Source organism: Carassius gibelio, chromosome A22 (assembly GCF_023724105.1).
Source record: "Carassius gibelio isolate Cgi1373 ecotype wild population from Czech Republic chromosome A22, carGib1.2-hapl.c, whole genome shotgun sequence".
In the NCBI taxonomy this organism is placed as follows: domain Eukaryota; kingdom Metazoa; phylum Chordata; class Actinopteri; order Cypriniformes; family Cyprinidae; genus Carassius; species Carassius gibelio.
Window position 1 is genome coordinate 2,623,951 of NC_068392.1, and position 17,773 is coordinate 2,641,723.

At 35.5% G+C, this 17,773-nt stretch overlaps 1 protein-coding gene across 2 annotated transcripts in view; it reads right to left on the reverse strand.

Annotated features, from left to right (window-relative positions):
• Nucleotides 1-2,794: 2,794 nt before the first annotated feature.
• The window catches only part of LOC127942792 (fibrillin-2), a 70,035-nt gene continuing 55,056 nt past the window's right edge, over nt 2,795-17,773 (reverse strand). For both annotated transcript variants that reach the window (XM_052538744.1, XM_052538743.1), the window contains 17 exons: nt 17,176-17,301; nt 15,604-15,756; nt 14,250-14,312; nt 14,040-14,165; nt 12,195-12,314; nt 11,275-11,397; nt 11,067-11,198; nt 10,063-10,188; nt 9,779-9,985; nt 8,875-9,000; nt 8,667-8,789; nt 8,410-8,526; nt 8,199-8,327; nt 6,959-7,078; nt 6,639-6,870; nt 5,331-5,490; nt 2,795-5,164 (listed from right to left, as the gene is read on the reverse strand). In XM_052538744.1, coding sequence (XP_052394704.1) covers nt 4,790-5,164; nt 5,331-5,490; nt 6,639-6,870; nt 6,959-7,078; nt 8,199-8,327; nt 8,410-8,526; nt 8,667-8,789; nt 8,875-9,000; nt 9,779-9,985; nt 10,063-10,188; nt 11,067-11,198; nt 11,275-11,397; nt 12,195-12,314; nt 14,040-14,165; nt 14,250-14,312; nt 15,604-15,756; nt 17,176-17,301 — 2,558 coding nt within the window. In that variant the 3' untranslated portion in view covers nt 2,795-4,789. The remainder of the gene's footprint in view (nt 5,165-5,330; nt 5,491-6,638; nt 6,871-6,958; nt 7,079-8,198; nt 8,328-8,409; nt 8,527-8,666; nt 8,790-8,874; nt 9,001-9,778; nt 9,986-10,062; nt 10,189-11,066; nt 11,199-11,274; nt 11,398-12,194; nt 12,315-14,039; nt 14,166-14,249; nt 14,313-15,603; nt 15,757-17,175; nt 17,302-17,773) is intronic.

A 17,773-nucleotide genomic window follows, 5' to 3' on the forward strand; every position in this document is an offset into this window, starting at 1 on the left:
GCCTCGTTTGTCCACATCGAAGTCGCCACACCAATCTGGCCAATCTCTCCATCCAGTCCACCCTTACGACAGCTTGCAAGTTCTGTCGTGGCCCTCCCTGGAGGATGAGCGATGTGTCCACATTGGACTATGAGCTGCTCTCGCCGGGGCCGTCGTTCGCCGGGGTCCCCAGCAGCCCACCTCTTGGAGGGGACGCCGAGCAAAGGACGGCCTTCGTGTTCGTGGGTCTCCTGATGCTGTTTTTGATTTTTCTGTTGGTGCGTTGCTTCCGGATCTTGCTGGACCCCTACAGCCAAATGCCGGCTTCGGTGTGGACCGATCATAAGGACGGCTTCGAGCGGGGCCAGTTTGACTATGCCCTTGTGTAGTCACATGACTGAAAGATGCCAACTGCCTTAGCCCAGCCTGTGGCCCGACTCCAACCCTTTAGCTAATTTCGCTAACACTGTCATGGGTTCGATTCCCAGGGAACGCACCTGCCATGTATACCTTGAAATGTGCTTTGGGTGTAAACACAAAGAACACTTTTTTCCGTATTAACAGGGTCGTCCTATTCTTCTGCTGTAGCTACATCCTCAGGACGGTCTACAATGAATACACATTAATTGTAAAAGACATAATCAGAAATGAAAAGTTCATAATGAAACTTGACATTTAATTTAACGCAGCTGAAAATGAGGCTGTTATGGAATCGGTCACTGCTATAAATTGATGTTCAACTAATGAAATATTGGAAATATGGCTGTATGTAAACTTTGCAGTGGGCAAAAAAGAAAAATCGCTAAATGTGTTAATTTACGTTAACAAAACTAGACGATGACTTGACCTAGAACTTGAAACATATTGGACCTTAAATTTTTATGTAAATGATCAATTGGGTTTAAAGAACAATTTACACTGTAAAAATCGATAAACTGGCACAAAATTTTCTGTTAATTGTTTTAACAATTTACACCATAAAAATCACTAAATTGTTACTTTATGTGCATTGTTGCATTGAATGCAACAAATGATCTAAACAAACATTTCATAGTTTTTTCTATACTGCTGCTAAACTGAAAAGCATGAAAGTTAATTGTTGCAATTAAAATCTTTTTTTTGTTGTTGTATTCAACAAACATTTTATGTCTTAAAAAAATAACTAAACTTTGCTAAATTGTCGGTTTACTTTAATTGTTGCAAAGAATGCAACAGATGGTTTTAACGACATAAAATCCATTAAACTGTCGTTAAATTGTTGCTTTACATTAATTGTTGCATTGAATACAACAAATGGTTTTAACAATAAAAGTACACCATAAAAATCCCATAGCTGTCCCTAAATTATCGATTAATGCTAACTGTTGCACCTTTATGCGACAAATGGTTTTCACAAAAAATTTACACCATAAAAATCACTAAAATGTTGCTAAATTTTCGCTTTATGTTAATTGATGCATTGAATGCAACAATTGGTTTTAACTAAATTTACACCATAAAAATCACCAAAAAAAATCTTTAATAATAATTCCTTACATTTTATATAGCGCTTTTCTGGGCACTCAAAGTGCTTTACATAGAAGAGGGTAATCTCCTCAACCTTTAAATTGTTGCTATGTTAATTGTTCTGTTGAATTCAAACAAATGGTTTAAAGTTTACACATTAAAAAGCACTAAACTGTTGCTAAATTATCACTTGATTGTTGCATTGAATGCAACAAATTGTTTTAACAAATTATTTACACATTAAAAATCACAAACTGATGCTAAATTGTCATTTTGTTAATTGTTGCGTTGAATTCAATAAATGGTTTTACGAACAGTTGACACCATAAAAATCACTTGACTGTCCCTAAATTGTCACTTTGTTTGTTGCACTGAATGCAGTAAATGTTTTTCACAAAATGTGCACTCTAAAAATTACTGAACTGTCGTTAAAATTGTTGCTTTACGTTAACTGTTGCATTGAATTAGACACATTACATAAGAAAATGTACACCTTGTTCTGTTTAGTAAGTAATGCTCTTGCAGCCTTGTTTTCATTTGCGTAAAATTAAATAAGCTGCCTACCCTAATTATGGCTTATTCATTATGATTTTTGTCTATAAAGCATGGTAATTTTCATCAAAATACATCTTCAGCATACACACTTCAGCATTGTTGGAAAGTCCTAGGATGTCCGACATACCTGCTGCCTTTGACAGACCTATTCTAAACTCTGTGCTTTATATATTTCTGACGATATTCTGGATTTGGAGCAAACATCCCTTTAAGACTTCAGAACTGAGTGTCAGTCGTTGTATTATTGCTGTTTGACTCTTTCCTGTCCTTTGACTATGTGTGTGTGTATAAGCCATATGTTCTCATATCTCAAAAGTGTTCATGTCATTGGTTGTCTGTTTGCTAATCTGCTGAGCTCTCTGAAACTGTTGTGATCTAAGAGAGGTTTAGAAACAACTAAAAGCTTTATTTTTATATCCCGACTCCGATTTGGAGTTCCCTTTTTGCTAATGTGTCATCTTAAATTTGTAGCTCTCATTAGGACCCATGTGTAAAATGTGTTGATGTGCCAAGAAACAGAGGAGCTTGCATTGCTTTGTGAGTTTTGTAAGTAAATTGGATATTTTCCTAATTCCCTTTTGTTTGAAATAAAACTGGGCTTATTCACTTAAAGCTTCCAATATCTTCAGGACGAAGTCTACTGAAGTGGCCACCCTTTTGAGATCAATAAGCCATTTCCACTTGGATACGCTCGCTAAATCTCTTTAACGTGGCTAAAAATGGCCTTCGCACACCGAGTACAGAAAAACAAAGGTTTAAAAATATAACCAATGTTGTTTTATTGCCATTCGTTGTTTCATAGAGATGTTCACAAACATTGTGCGGATCACTCGGATCTGACAGATGGATTGAAAATGGTAAAAAAAAAAAATGCATTTGGAATTACTCATTAGTCATGTACTGGGTGCTCAGGTTTCTTCATCATGGATCTCTATGGCTCACAAAAATTCATACATGCGCCGTGATCAATGCCCCCCAAAGATTTAGGGGAACTGACATCATCCTGAGCAACCCGGTCCACTTTCTTTGGTCTGAAGTTCGTAACTCAACAATAGCTTGATGACTATTTCAAGTTTGCTGTTGATTTTTGGACGTACATTACAGTCACGCACATTCACACTTTTACATGTAGTGGCATCAACAAAAACAAGAGATATGAAAGTATACAAAGGTCCAATGTTAGACAAATGGTTATACATAAATATAGCTCAGGCTGTCGTACAGTGCAGTTACTGTGATGTTCAAGAAACGGTTTTGCCATTCTAGCACCAAAATTACTTTGTTTACAGCCTTTGAAAACAGTCCAATGTTGCTGGTCATGGCAAATAAACTACAGTATTATGATGATCAATGGACAAGCTCATGTAAACAGTGATGTCTGTCACATAGTGCTCCGTGACAGTAAATTAAGGATGCTGTGATCATTAATTGTCCATATTAAATGGAAAAACAAAGTCAACAGCCCTTAAAAGCTATTTATCAAATGTTTACAAGTAAATATTTGGTTTGGTAGTCTTGATGCTCCAGAATACAAAAGAAGTAATACAAACAAAATCTACATTTCACTTTAAAATATACAATTAAAATTTTCATCAAGATTTGATAGTATAGATTTTTCAGCATTGAGACATTACAAAAGACAATCACACATACAATAAAAAACAAAATAACTTTGAAAATGTTACGTTTGCGATCCAGAAATCAGTTTGTGGTACAGCGTAAGTTGGAAACTTAGCACCTTGTTTGCTCGAGATTACTGAGAAACTAAGAAACGATCGTTGGTTTGTCCCCACACTTGAAAGTTGAAAATGTGTGTTTGCATGTCCATATCTGGAGTGTTTTGGAGGATGGCTTGCCAAACAAACCTTATGTACCATTGAGACTGCACGTCTCCAGCTGCATCAAAAATGGCCTCTGGTTGGTTTACCCAGCAGGCTTCCAGTTCTCCATTCATATGTGCTCTGTTTGCGAAGTACGTCTATGTCAAATACACCGACAAGAGCACACAAGTATGGAGAAGAGAATGGTTCAAATGTGAATGCCAAGTTTGTGCAACATCACATGCATATTTGAAAACCCTTTGGACAGTTGCTGCCATTTTTGGAATGAAATTTCCCTGATTAAATACGCAGAGGAGGCCCAGTGCAAATTTTGAGTGTTTAGCACCACTCCTGTCTCAACTGCCACACAGATGTGTGTGTGTTCTTGTCTATGTGTGTAAAATGAGGTAACGCAATGTGGCAGCCCAAGCAAACACTCCAGGATATCCAAGAAATCTTATGTAAAAAGATGTGTTTCAGTCTCGAGAACCTTAAGCTGTTTGAACCCTCGACTGTTAAAACTTGAACAATTGTCAAGTAAAATACTTGACAAATGACTCTAAATACTGAATGGAATAAACGTTGACCCCAGTTTGCAGTGAGTTATCAAGGTGAGTGAACGGTCATTATATTTTTCATCTATAATGCATCGTTTTTATGTGCACTAAAGACTGAAATGTGATTTCATGATAATTTTGACAGTTTACAACTGTAAAAGCCATACTAAAATTAAATAGATTGTCTGATTGGGCGCTAATGCTAGTGCGAATGCATCCTGCTAATTTAAGATTGTATATGTACATATTCCACCCAACCTGGTGGTATCTGTGGGGGCTGACATGAAAACAAACCCAAAACATTGCGATAAATGGACAAAGTCTTTCAGAGCCAATGCCCTGCAGTGAAGGGCACAGGGTCAAGGGTCAGTCTCAGTGCAGGTGGATGTGCAGCTTGATGCGCAGTGCATCGCCGATTTCACCTAGCAAATAGTCGCTGTCGTGCTGGTCCTCTATTTGCTGAAGTTTGTGAGGACCGAAAATACGCAAGCTAGCGATCTCCAGATGGTACAAACCTGGAGGGGGTGGCTTTCGGCCAAGCCGCAGAACACTCTTCCCATCGCGACGCTCCAGAATGCGGAAGTGTTCTCCTTGGTTTCCGTGCGTTATGACGTAGCGCACGTGGTGCTCAAGCGGCTCCAGGGCTGGAAGCAATTCAAGTAGGGGTTCCTTGTTTTGCAGTTGCGCCAGACTCAGGTTCATTGGGATTGAAGTCTGAACATCCAAGCTGGCCATACTCACCGTCTCCTAAGGTCAGGACAGAACAGTTGGGAACATTAGAAGAAGCTTCAGACAGATTTTGACCTAAGTCGTATATACTCTTTATAAAGTTAGGAGTTGAGTTCAGGGCTAGCAGTGTGACCATATTAAAAACATGACAGCTACAGAGAGAGGGACAGTCCTCAAAATGTACCTTTAGATCATTATCGCCAGCATTACGCCTATGGCGACCTTTCTTCCCAAGGTCACCATTGATCTTGCATTCATAGCAGGCCTCCGGTGACAGTGACTCTTCGTCATCCACTCCCTCCGAGCCAAACTGACCCTGGAAGCCCACTCCTGTGATGCAGTGCCTAAAAACGAAAAGGTTGAAACATTATTTTTCTTTAACTTCTGTAATTATTCAGCTTAGGTCAGGAATGTCCAAATCCGAACCCTGAAGGGCCAACAACCTTTACTGCAGGGATCTCCAACCCTGCTCCTGGAGAGATACCATCATGCAGACTTCAAGTTCCAACCCTGCTCCAACACACCTGTCTGTAATTATCAAGTAACCCTGAAGACCTTGATTAGCTGCTTCAGGTGTGGTTGATTAGGGATGTGGCTGAACTCTGCAGGATGGTGGCTCTCCAGGAGCAAGGTTGGAGACCCCTGCCGAACATAGCGCCAACTTGTCCCAATATACCTTCCTTGAAGTTTTTGTTATCCTGAATATCTTTATAACCTTGGTTCACAATACTTGGGGTTTGCCCTTGAGGTCCATGGAGTCCACAAGACTGTAGTATATCCCATGTTAGGATTCAGAAGGGATCTTGTACCATTGTTAAGCCCATGATGGTGGGACTCCACGGTAGACTGCTTGACAATCTATATAGGAGTGTGTCACCAAAACGTGAACTCGAACGAGGGATATGAGTATAATCTAGGACAGTGCCTTGAAGTTTCAGGCAAGTATATGCTTCTTCACTACATGGCAAAAGTATGAAGACATCCCTTTCCAAGGAAATACCTGAACCCTTTTGAACACTTTAGAAAGTAAACTACGAGCCAATCCTCTCTGACTGGAAGTAAATCCCGTGGTTGTGCTCTGATATCTAAGAGAAAGTCTTGCCAGTCACTTTGCTTAGCTTGGATGTACTTTGGCTTTGTAGAAGGGATTGCCAACTTCAGGCCACTGTCTGATAGAACCTAGCCCCAATCCAAATAAAAAAAAACTGTAATTTATGTATTCCTAAAGACTTCAGTTAGATTGTTTTAGGTGCATTCAATAAGGGATGGAGCTAAACTCTGCAACTCAGTGGCTTTCCAAGATTAGGGTTGCCCTCCCTGCTATATACAGTATGTTCAAACTATTTGCGTGACCAATCCTTCGTAGACTTTAGCTCTTAAACTAGTTAGTGAAGAATACATCCAAGTGGGTACGTTGGAGAAAGCTGGAGCTGAACTTTTGAAGAAAGTGCTTAGTTTTTGCTTGAAGTTTATCGGGGTCTTAAATACTCACCCTTGTCCTGCTCGGTAGAAGCCTCCAGGACATCCGCACAAGTATCCACCATCAGTGTTGGAGCAGCCATAGCTGCAGGGGTTATTGTTCAAGCCACATTCATTAACATCCTGGCAACCACCAGCAGAGGGCTCAAAATCGAAACCTGACGGGCACACGCATTTATAGCTGCCCAGAGTATTATAGCAAGACGCAGATCCACAGGCTTGATTTCCGGAGCATTCGTTCTCGTCTAGGGGGAAGGAAGATGGAGAAATTAGAACGGCACAACAACAAACAAACAAAAAAAAATCACACTTTATCGTTGTAGAAATACTTACCCACACACTGGTTCCACTGGTAGTGCTGAACGTAACCCTGCGGGCATCCACAGCGATATCCTCCCATCATGTTCTGGCAGCCGTGCTGGCACCGGTGGTTTCCACCACATTCATCAACGTCTGTAAGAAAGAAAGAAAGAAAACAAAACCAGGTTAGCATGTGTTTCTAATACATGGTGGCGTAGGGTGGCCGACCACCTTTTCAGCAATTTTGGATCCGGAAGTATTTTTTACATTCATTCTTCCAATTGGGATTTTGAAAAATGCTTCGTTAAAGTGTTATAAGCCATCAAACAAAACAAACAATTCCATGAAGCATAAAATAATAATTCGGCCAATAATTCGCGGACTTGTCCTTTGATACAATGCTCATCATTGGAAGGGGTATATTTGGGGTATATTTGTAGCAATAGCTATTGTATGGGTCAAAATTATAATTTTTTCTTTTATGCCAAAAATTAGGATATTTTAGGATTAGCATTAGGATATTAAGTAAAGATTTAGTTTCATGAGGATATTTTGTTAATTTACTACCGTAAATATATCAAAATAAATTTTTGAATAGTAATATACATTACTAAGAACTTCATTTTGGACAACTTTAAAGGTGATTTTCGCAATATTTTGATTTTTTAGCACCCTCAGATTCCAGATTTCCAAATACCGTTTTTTTCGGACTATAAGTTGCACCTAAGTATAAGTCGCATCAGTCCAAAAATACGTCATGATGAGGAAAAAAACATATATAAGTCGCACTGGACTATAAGTCGCATTTATTTAGAACCAAGAACCAAGAGAAAACTTTCCCGTCTCCAGCCACGAGAGGGCGCTCTATGTTTTCAGTGTAGACTACAGGAGCACTGAGCAGCATAGAGCGCCCTCTCGCGGCTGTAGACGGCAATGTTTTCTCTTGGTTCATTTCTCCTAGTTCATGTCAAATTAATTTTGATAAATAAGTCGCACCTGACTATAAGTCGCAGGACCAACTAAACTATGAAAAAAAATGCGACTTATAGTCCGGAAAATACGGTAGTCGTATCTCAACCAGATAACAAACCACACATCATGGATAGTAGTTTTCCCAACACGAATTGTGTTGTTAAACACAATTATAAACTAGTGTGAACTGATGGATTCAACAAAAGCATATACAAGCGATCAACAACCTTGGAGCTCACGACAGGTCAATTTACTGTTTAATGCAAAATAATTTCACATGGGCCCAAAATGGGAAGCCTACCGTCGCAGTTGATTCCCGTGGTGTCCAGAGAGAAGCCCTTCTGACACTCGCAGTTGAAGCTGCCCGGGGTGTTGAGGCAGGAGGCGCGGGAGCCACAAACGTTTGGCTGATTGCTGCATTCATTGTTGTCTAAGAGATGAAGCATAAAGGCAGTTTTATCTCAAGAATGACCCGTTCAGTTATTTAGCAGGCTTGAGTTCATATCACTCACCTATGCATGCCGTCTGGTGCTGCATGAAGCCTGAGGGGCATTTACAGGTGAAGCCACCGATCGTGTTGACACATAGGAACTGACAGTTGTGTTGCTTGGTTGAGCACTCGTCCAAGTCTGGGATCAAAAAAGCATTTTTATTGGTTTTTAATTAGCAGACATTGGGTTGATCATTGGCACGGATTATGACTACAACCAGATTTATAAGCAGATCTTATCCCAACATGGAAAAAAGTAACCATTAATTGTGAACTAACCTTTGCAGGTCTTTCCATCTGGTTGTAGGATGTATCCTCTGGGACACGAGCACAGGTAACTGCCTTCGGTGTTTTTGCACAGGAAGTTACATGGTTTGGGCGACTGAGAGCACTCGTCCATATCTAATTGAAAAGCATCAAGTATTGCATCAAACATAGTCTTTTAGAACAGTGTAGCACTTAAATACGGTGAGCGAGGAGAACGTACCAACACAGGAAGTGCCAGTGAAGTCATTGGTGTAACCCACGTTGCAATGGCAGCGGAAGGAGCCGACGCTGTTGATGCACTGGCCGTTCTTACACAGGTTAGGCATCACCTCACACTCATTAATGTCTGCAAAAATACAGTAGATATGGTATCCATATGTGCTTTCCTTAATCTAAAAGAAATGCCTGGATTTCAGTACTTAACTAAACACCTGTAGCATTTGTTGTTTAAAAACAGTACTCATATTAATATTGTATTATTATTATTATGAATAAATTAATGTGTGTGTATATATATATATATATATATATAAGTACTGTATTAGTAAAATATGAATATTCATATGAAATATATTTCAATTATTTCTTATTTGTATAATTGTTCCAAGATGATTAATATTATGATAAATAATTCAAAATAAAATTATTTTAAAAATGCATTATTATAAAAAAATATTTTCTGTATTTATATAAAATCATGAAATAATATTAAAATGCATAAATAAATACCCATAAATTAATTTGAAATATTAATAAAAACATGATTATAAATATATATTCCATATCTTTTGAAATATATTTGATACTTAATGTATAATTTGTCAAAAAAAAATATTATTATGATAAATTATTTACTATAATATATTTATTCAAAAATATTATTAATGCAATTATTTATAATTATAAACAAACATGGAAAGTAACACATTTGCTAAATAGATATTTAACAAATGCATTTATAAAAGTGTCAAATAAATAGTCCAAAGTAATTTTAAATCAGTTTCCACATCATTGCATTGGTCTAAAAGAAGCAAAGCAGAGATTTTCTTATAAAGACTGGTCATCTGTTTTTATTTTCCCAACTGTCGCTCAGTGAAATCTCTGTAAAGGCGTTCAGGAGTAACCTCGGCCGTCAGTGGTGTATCCGGGTCCGAGGGGACACATCTTCTTGTACTGGATGGTTCCAGGCAGAGGACAGAGTTCACACATCGAGCCCCAGCCGCGGGCACCGTTACAGCAGCACTCCGACTTGGTGACGGTGTTTCGGTTGGTGGACGACTGCTGGCACATCGTCTGCAGGACCTCCGTGAAACAGAAGCCCTTCCTGTTATCTGACAACCACAACAGGCCAGTTAGACAGAAAGAGCCATCTCAGTCTAATGCAGTTTAATGTGATTTGTGCTCTTACCGATGCACTCGGTGCCCGTGGAGCTCGGCTCGAAGCCATCGTTGCATTCGCAGCGGTAGCTTCCCACCGTGTTGATGCAGCGGCCGTTCTTGCAGATTCCCGGCTTGCTGCGGCACTCGTTCAGGTCTGCCAGAGTCACACACGAGACAGAGCACCATCAGCACACCAAGTCACTGTCAAATTTTTATTATATCCAGCATACATTACAGATAACGGTTTAGGTAAAATCTAACAAAAATGTATAATTGCATAATATTGGACACAATATTACTTATGCATTAAACATTATTAGTATTAATAATTTATTTATATTGCATACAATATATTATTACTATATACATATTATATGCAGTTATTATTTTGTTAATTTTGCATGTAATTTTAAAAGTTATTATTAATACTATTACTGTTATTTAAATGTTATTAAAATGCACGGTAAACAAATATATAAATGATACATAAATTAAAAAAAAAAATGTATGGATATTACAAAAACTATTAAATAAAAACAAAAATTATTACATTAATGTTATAAAAATCCTATAAAAATTTACCCTATTAAACTGTTTGACAAAATACAATACTTCAGTCACCCAAGTTTATTTTAATATTGCATAGTAGTATTATTACTATATAAAAATTTATATTTCGTAATATATATTTAGTAACTATTGTTTTTTGTCTATTTACTAGGGTACATTTTTTACATGCATAATAGTTATATAATAATAATTTAATATTTCATTCAAAATTCATTTTAAATAATTTGACAAAATATTTATTTGTCAAAATGACAAAATAATTTATTTGTTAGAAAAATTACCCTACCAAATATACTTTGACAAAACACAATATTTACTACATTCAGTGTGACGCCAATAAAAACAAACCATATTCTTTGAAGAAAGTGTGCGATTCCTCATCTCCGCCTATATCATTATAATTATTTTTTTTTGTTCAGTCCAACAGTCCACACACACACACACACACACACACTTTCTCACCCATGCATCCATCTCCGTCGGGGCGGCGTGTCATGCCTGGAGGACAGATGCACATGAAGGTGCCGATCTGGTTTTTGCAGGCCATTCCTCTGGAGGCGCAGTCGTCTAGCCCTTCAGCGCACTCGTCCTGGTCTGCAGAGAGAGAGAGACTGAGCGATGATGGCCTGTGTGTGTGTGTGTGTGTGTGTGGTGAATCAGTCGCACTGACCTCGACACATCCGGTTGTCGTCTCGCAGCACGTATCCCGTCGGACACATGCACTCGTACGAGCCGAAGGTGTTGACGCAGCGGAAAGCGCAGAGCAGTGGGTTCACCGCACACTCATTGATGTCTGACACACGGAATAAAGAGAATGTAAGAGAAATGTGTCAACTATATAAAAAAAAAAATCACCTTAAAACAAAGATAATTTTCTTAAGAAGAATAAGAATTAAGTGTCATTTTATAGATAGAATGTTTTCAATTTACATTACATACATTATAGTTTTAAATTTTACATCATAATTTACTATATGATTTAATATATAAAAATATATTTATCATTTATGATAGACTTTCAAAATGTTGCATTTGAACTACTTTTCCCCCCCATAAAAACATGTATACATTCTTAGAGCAAAATTTATTAACTTAAGAAGCATGATTGTGTAATATATCAGTACTTTTATTAAAATGCATATTTAAAAATAAATGCACATAAAACCTTTAAATTATGTATAGCTTAAAAATTATGCTTCTTAGGTAAATTAATCTGGTATATATATATATATATATATATATATATATATATATATATATATATATATATATATATATATATATTATATTATTATGTATATATATATATTATTCTTATAAATATATTTCTTATAAAATTTTCCTCATAGAATGTATAAAACTTTGTATAAAATTATTTGGTATTATATATATATATTATATATTATATGGTAAAATATCTTAAAATGATTCAATTTCTTTTATTAAATTGCTGGATTTTATTGTAAACTTGTGAACAATTATTAAATTAAACACATTTTATTAAATGATAAAAAAAATATAAGTATGCCTGTAAAAATGATTTTTTTTAAATGATTGTGGAATACAGTGCAGCTTATATCCTAACCGTACCTTCACAGGTCATCATGGGTCCGGGTTCGAAGCCCTCCTGACAGGAACATTCAAAGCCACCAGGAACGTTTGAGCACGTACCGTTTCCACAGGGGTTTCCGATCGAGCACTCGTCTGTATCTGTCCAATTAACCATCACACCGTTAATAACCCTCCTGCAAAACTCTTTTATTATCAGCTTAATAGTTTTAGTTTCTGAGGGATTTGAACCCACAAACTTCTGATCAAGTGTTCGTCTGTATCTGTCTAATCAACCACCAGATTGTTAATAACCCTCCTGTCAAACTTGTTTATCATTGGCTTAACACTTTTAGTTTCTGAGGGATTCGAACCCACAACCTTCTGATCGAGCGCTTGTCCGTATCTGTCTAATCAACCATCAGACCGTTAATAACCCTCCTGTCAAACTTGTTTATCATTGGCTTAATACTTTTAGTTTCTGAGGGATTTGAACCCACAACCTTCCAATCGAGAGCTCGTCCGTATCTGTCTAATCAACCACCAGATTGTTAATAACCATCCTGTCAAACTTGTTTATCTTTGGCTTAATACATTTAGTTTCTGAGGGATTTGAACCCACATCCTTCTGATCGAGCGCTTGTCCGTATCTGTCTAATCAACCATCAGACCATTAATAACCCTCCTGTCAAACTTGTTTATCATTGGCTTAATACATTTAGTTTCTGAGGGATTTGAACCCACATCCTTCTGATCGAGCGCTTGTCCGTATCTGTCTAATCAACCATCAGACCGTTAATAACCCTCCTGTCAAACTTGTTTATCATTGGCTTAATACTTTTAGTTTCTGAGGGATTTGAACCCACAACCTTCCAATCGAGAGGTCGTCCGTATCTGTCTAATCAACCACCAGACTGTTAATAACCCTCCTGCAAAACTCTTTTATTATCAGCTTAATACTTTTAGTTTCTGAGGGATTTGAACCCACAACATTCCGATTGGGCGCTCGTTTGTATCTGTCTAATCAACCACCAGACCGTTAATAACCCTCCTGTCAAACTTGTTTATCATTGGCTTAATACATTTAGTTTCTGAGGGATTTGAACCCACATCCTTCTGATCGAGCGCTTGTCCGTATCTGTCTAATCAACCATCAGACCGTTAATAACCCTCCTGTCAAACTTGTTTATCATTGGCTTAATACTTTTAGTTTCTGAGGGATTTGAACCCACAACCTTCCAATCGAGAGCTCGTCCGTATCTGTCTAATCAACCACCAGATTGTTAATAACCATCCTGTCAAACTTGTTTATCATTGGCTTAATACTTTTAGTTTCTGAGGGATTTTAACCCACAACCTTCTGATCGAGCGCTTGTCTGTATCTGTCTAATCAACCATCAGACCGTTAATAACCATCCTGTCAAACTTGTTTATCATTGGCTTAATACTTTTAGTTTCTGAGGGATTTGAACCCACAACCATCCGATCGAGAGCTCGTCCGTATCTGTCTAATCCACCTCCAGACTGTTAATAACACTCCTGTCAAACTTGTTTATCATTGGCTTAACACTTTTAGTTTCTGAGGGATTTGAACCCACAACCTTCCGATCGAGCGCTCGTCCGTATCTGTCTAATCAACCACCAGACTGTTAATAACCCTCCTGCAAAACTCTTTTATTATCAGCTTAATACTTTTAGTTTCTGAGGGATTTAAACCCACAACTTTCCAATCGAGAGCTCGTCTTTATCTGTCTAATCAACCAGGGATTTGAACCCACAACCTTCCCGCAATCATCAAGAAGAGCCAAAATAAAGTGAACTGAGGTTAACTGGGAATTGAGAAATGGCTAGTGACTCTGATCTGGAATGAGTTTATTGTGAACTCACCCACGCATTTGACGCCGGTGAAGTCGAGGTTGTAACCGAAGGGACACTCGCAGCGGAACGAGCCATCCGTGTTGATGCACAGGCCATTGCTGCAGATGCCCGGGTTTTCCACACACTCGTTCATGTCTGTGGAGCCATACGAGACATTAGTACCGGAGATTGTGGGAAGGTGAAGTGCTTTAGTTGACAGAATTTAACAGGTTTTCTCACCTTCTCGTCCTTCTGGTCTCAGGATGGCCTCGTGACCGTAGGGACACAACGTGTGGAATGCAGCTGCGGGAGAAAAACACTCAAAAATGACTGGGAGACAAGAGTCTGATTTCTAAAAAATTATTAAAAAGTAAGTTTGACATCCTTAAATATTAATCTAAATTATATAAAACATTATTAAATGATTCAGTTTTTATTAGAATATATTATGAATAATAAAATAGAAATAATAAAAGATAGAAAGGATTTATTAATTAAATCAACTTTCTGCTAAATTCAATAATCAAAATTAATCTTACAAAATGTTGTTCTCACATCCTGAACGATTTAATAATTAAATATCTAAAAAATATATATATCATTTGAATTTAAATTAAATGGTTAAAATAACCAAATAACTATTTATGATTTATTTTATAAAAAAATGTAATTAACTTTTTTTTCTCCATGATACGATCAGCATTAAAATACTATTTATTTAATAAAAACTATAATAATCTAAATTATGTAAAACATTTTTATGAAATTATTACTTTTTTATTAAAATATATTATGAAAAATAAATGTAATATTTAATTTAGTATTTAAACTAAATTAGAAATTATAATGACAACAAATCAAAATTCGAAAATGAGATTTATATATCATCCGAAAGCTGAATAAATAATATTTCCCTTGATATATGGTTTATTAGGATCAGACAATATTTGGCCGAGATACAACTATTTGAAAATCTGGAATCTGAGGGTGCAAAAAAAAAATTAAGAAATTAACCTTTAAAGTTGTCCAAATGAAATCTTAGCAATGCATATTACAAAACAAAAATGAAGTTTTGATATATTTACGGTAGGAAATTTACTAAATATCCTCATGGAACATGATCTTTACTTAACATCCTAATGATTTTTGGCATAAAAGAAAAATCAATAATTTTGACCCATACAATTTCTTCTTTTTTTACTATTGCTACAAAAATACAATATAATATAATATATATATATATATATATATATATATATATATATATATATATATATATATATATATATATATAAAATTAAATCAACTAATTTGTTCTTACAACATTTATGTTTATCCATATATCTTTTAAATAAAATACATAATAAAAAAACAAATCTGAATACATCTTAGAAGTGCAAATATGTGTTCAGATCCTTCAATAGCATTAAATAATTAATTACAGACAGTTCATGTTTACTTTCTATAATACTAACTCATACGTTTATTCTCATTTAAATGTATCTAACGTTTCCTTCTAGAGAAACTGACTGTATGTGGCTGCTGTTGGACACAAGTGCTGATGTGTGGAGCTGTATATTGATGAGTGACTGACCCTCGGTCTCTCGTGGACACAGTTCGCAGGGGTCGCCCCATCCCTCGCCCGGCAGCAGACTGCAGCAGCACTTGGCTTTGGTGGTGTTCAGAGGTTTGGGGATGGAGCACTTGCCCGCCTCGAAGCGTGTGAAGCAGAAGCTCTCGCGTGTGTCTGACCACAAAAACACGTGAGCAGAAAACACTCAGATACTGCACTTCACTGAACGCCCATGTGAGAAATCATGAAGGTTTATATTGTTTTTCTACCTCTTTCTTTACATACATAAAATATTAGTTATAAATTACAACACTGTATAAAGAACTTATATAAATGTATTATAAATTAAAAAGTATTTTATGTAACATAAATTCATGCTTAATACAACCAATGAAACACTGTATATAATCTAATGCAATTGCAAAATATCAGTATTTAGACTAATTTATATTTAAGAATAATTGCTTAATTTATACATTCGCACAAAACATTGACAACATGTTATATAAAATATATGAAAGATTATTACTCTATAAAAAATATGCATACATATACTTTTGTTTGACATACTAAAGATATTATATACTTAAGATATTAAAATCTTAATTGTATAAAACATTTCATTAAATTAAATGGTCAAAATTAAATTATTAAATGTTTATTAAATTCAGTGGTCAAAATTAAAATGACTAGTAACATGAAACACTTTTAAACGACAAATTGAACGATACATAAAAATTACTAGGTTTTTAAATAAAAATTGGAATGAGTTATTAATTGTATAAAACAATTTTTATTAAATAATTATATTTTTTTGTTTAATTAAACTATGTAAATTACAATGGCTAAATTGATATACAAATTAAAACAGTTTACTGTTAACTCCATTGTTATATAACATTATTTATTAATTAACTGATCAAAATTAAAACTAATAAATGTAATGTAAATTATTTATTCATGAAAAGTTTATTAAATGTATGAAGCTGTAATCCTGTTTATAAATATTTAATCTTTTAATAAATGTAATTAAATTTAGTTTAATAAAAAAACATGCTAAATATATAATAAAAAAAACAATTATGTCTGATTCCATTAAAAATATAAATATAAAAATATAAATATAGATATTTAAACAAATGGATAATTATAAACATATTTTATTTATAAATGTAATACAACTAATTATACACGACTTTACTAACAAACAAAAGTTAGAAATGGCAAACATAAAAACAGAATTTAGAGCGATTTATTAATCACATGAAACAGATTTTATTAAATTATTAATTTGCTTGTTGAATTTAAATGAACAAAAATAAAATTACAAAATGTTTTCATAAAAGTTCGAATTTTTTATAAAATAAAAATATATCAATATTTAATAACAAATTTATATATATATATATATATATATATATATATATATATATATATATATATATATATATATATATATATATATAAAGATGCACAACAACATTACAATGATTCAATACACAGATTAATGCAGTAAAAATCTGCTGTTGCACACAGATCTACTTCATAAAGTGATTCACCTAAAATAATAAATGAAATAAGATTAATATTCACCGAAGCAGCGGCGGCCGTTGTCTGAAAGCACGAAGCCAGGCGGACAGAGACACTGAAAGCTGCCCGGGGTGTTTTTACACAAGCCGAACTGACAGATGTTGGGCTCCACGCTGCACTCGTTGATATCTGTCAGGGTCACACAGGTCAGAGCGTGTGGAAGTACACAGGGATTCAAGTTTAACGGCGCTATGAAGGATTTCCGTCAGTTTATAAAGACTTTTGTGAATTCTGCTGTTTGACGAATCAATTGAATGAATGATTCAGTGATAAAATAAGTGACTTGCCGCCATCTGCTGGTGGATTTAGTTAAATTATTAACACATTATTTCAGTCAGGAGTGCTTGTTCTGCTAACTTAAAAAGTCACTGATTTTATCTCTGAATCATTCATTCAATTGATTCATTCGAACGACTGAATCATTCAGGAATGAAGCATATGACTCTCTTTATGAACTGACGGAAATCCTTCATAACGACTGAACATTTCTATCCCTGTTGTTTGGGATCAGAACAATTTTTTTTATAATTTTACAGGAATTTCTTATGTTAACCAAGGCTGCATTTATTCGGTCAAGAATACATGAAAAAATATTGTGAAA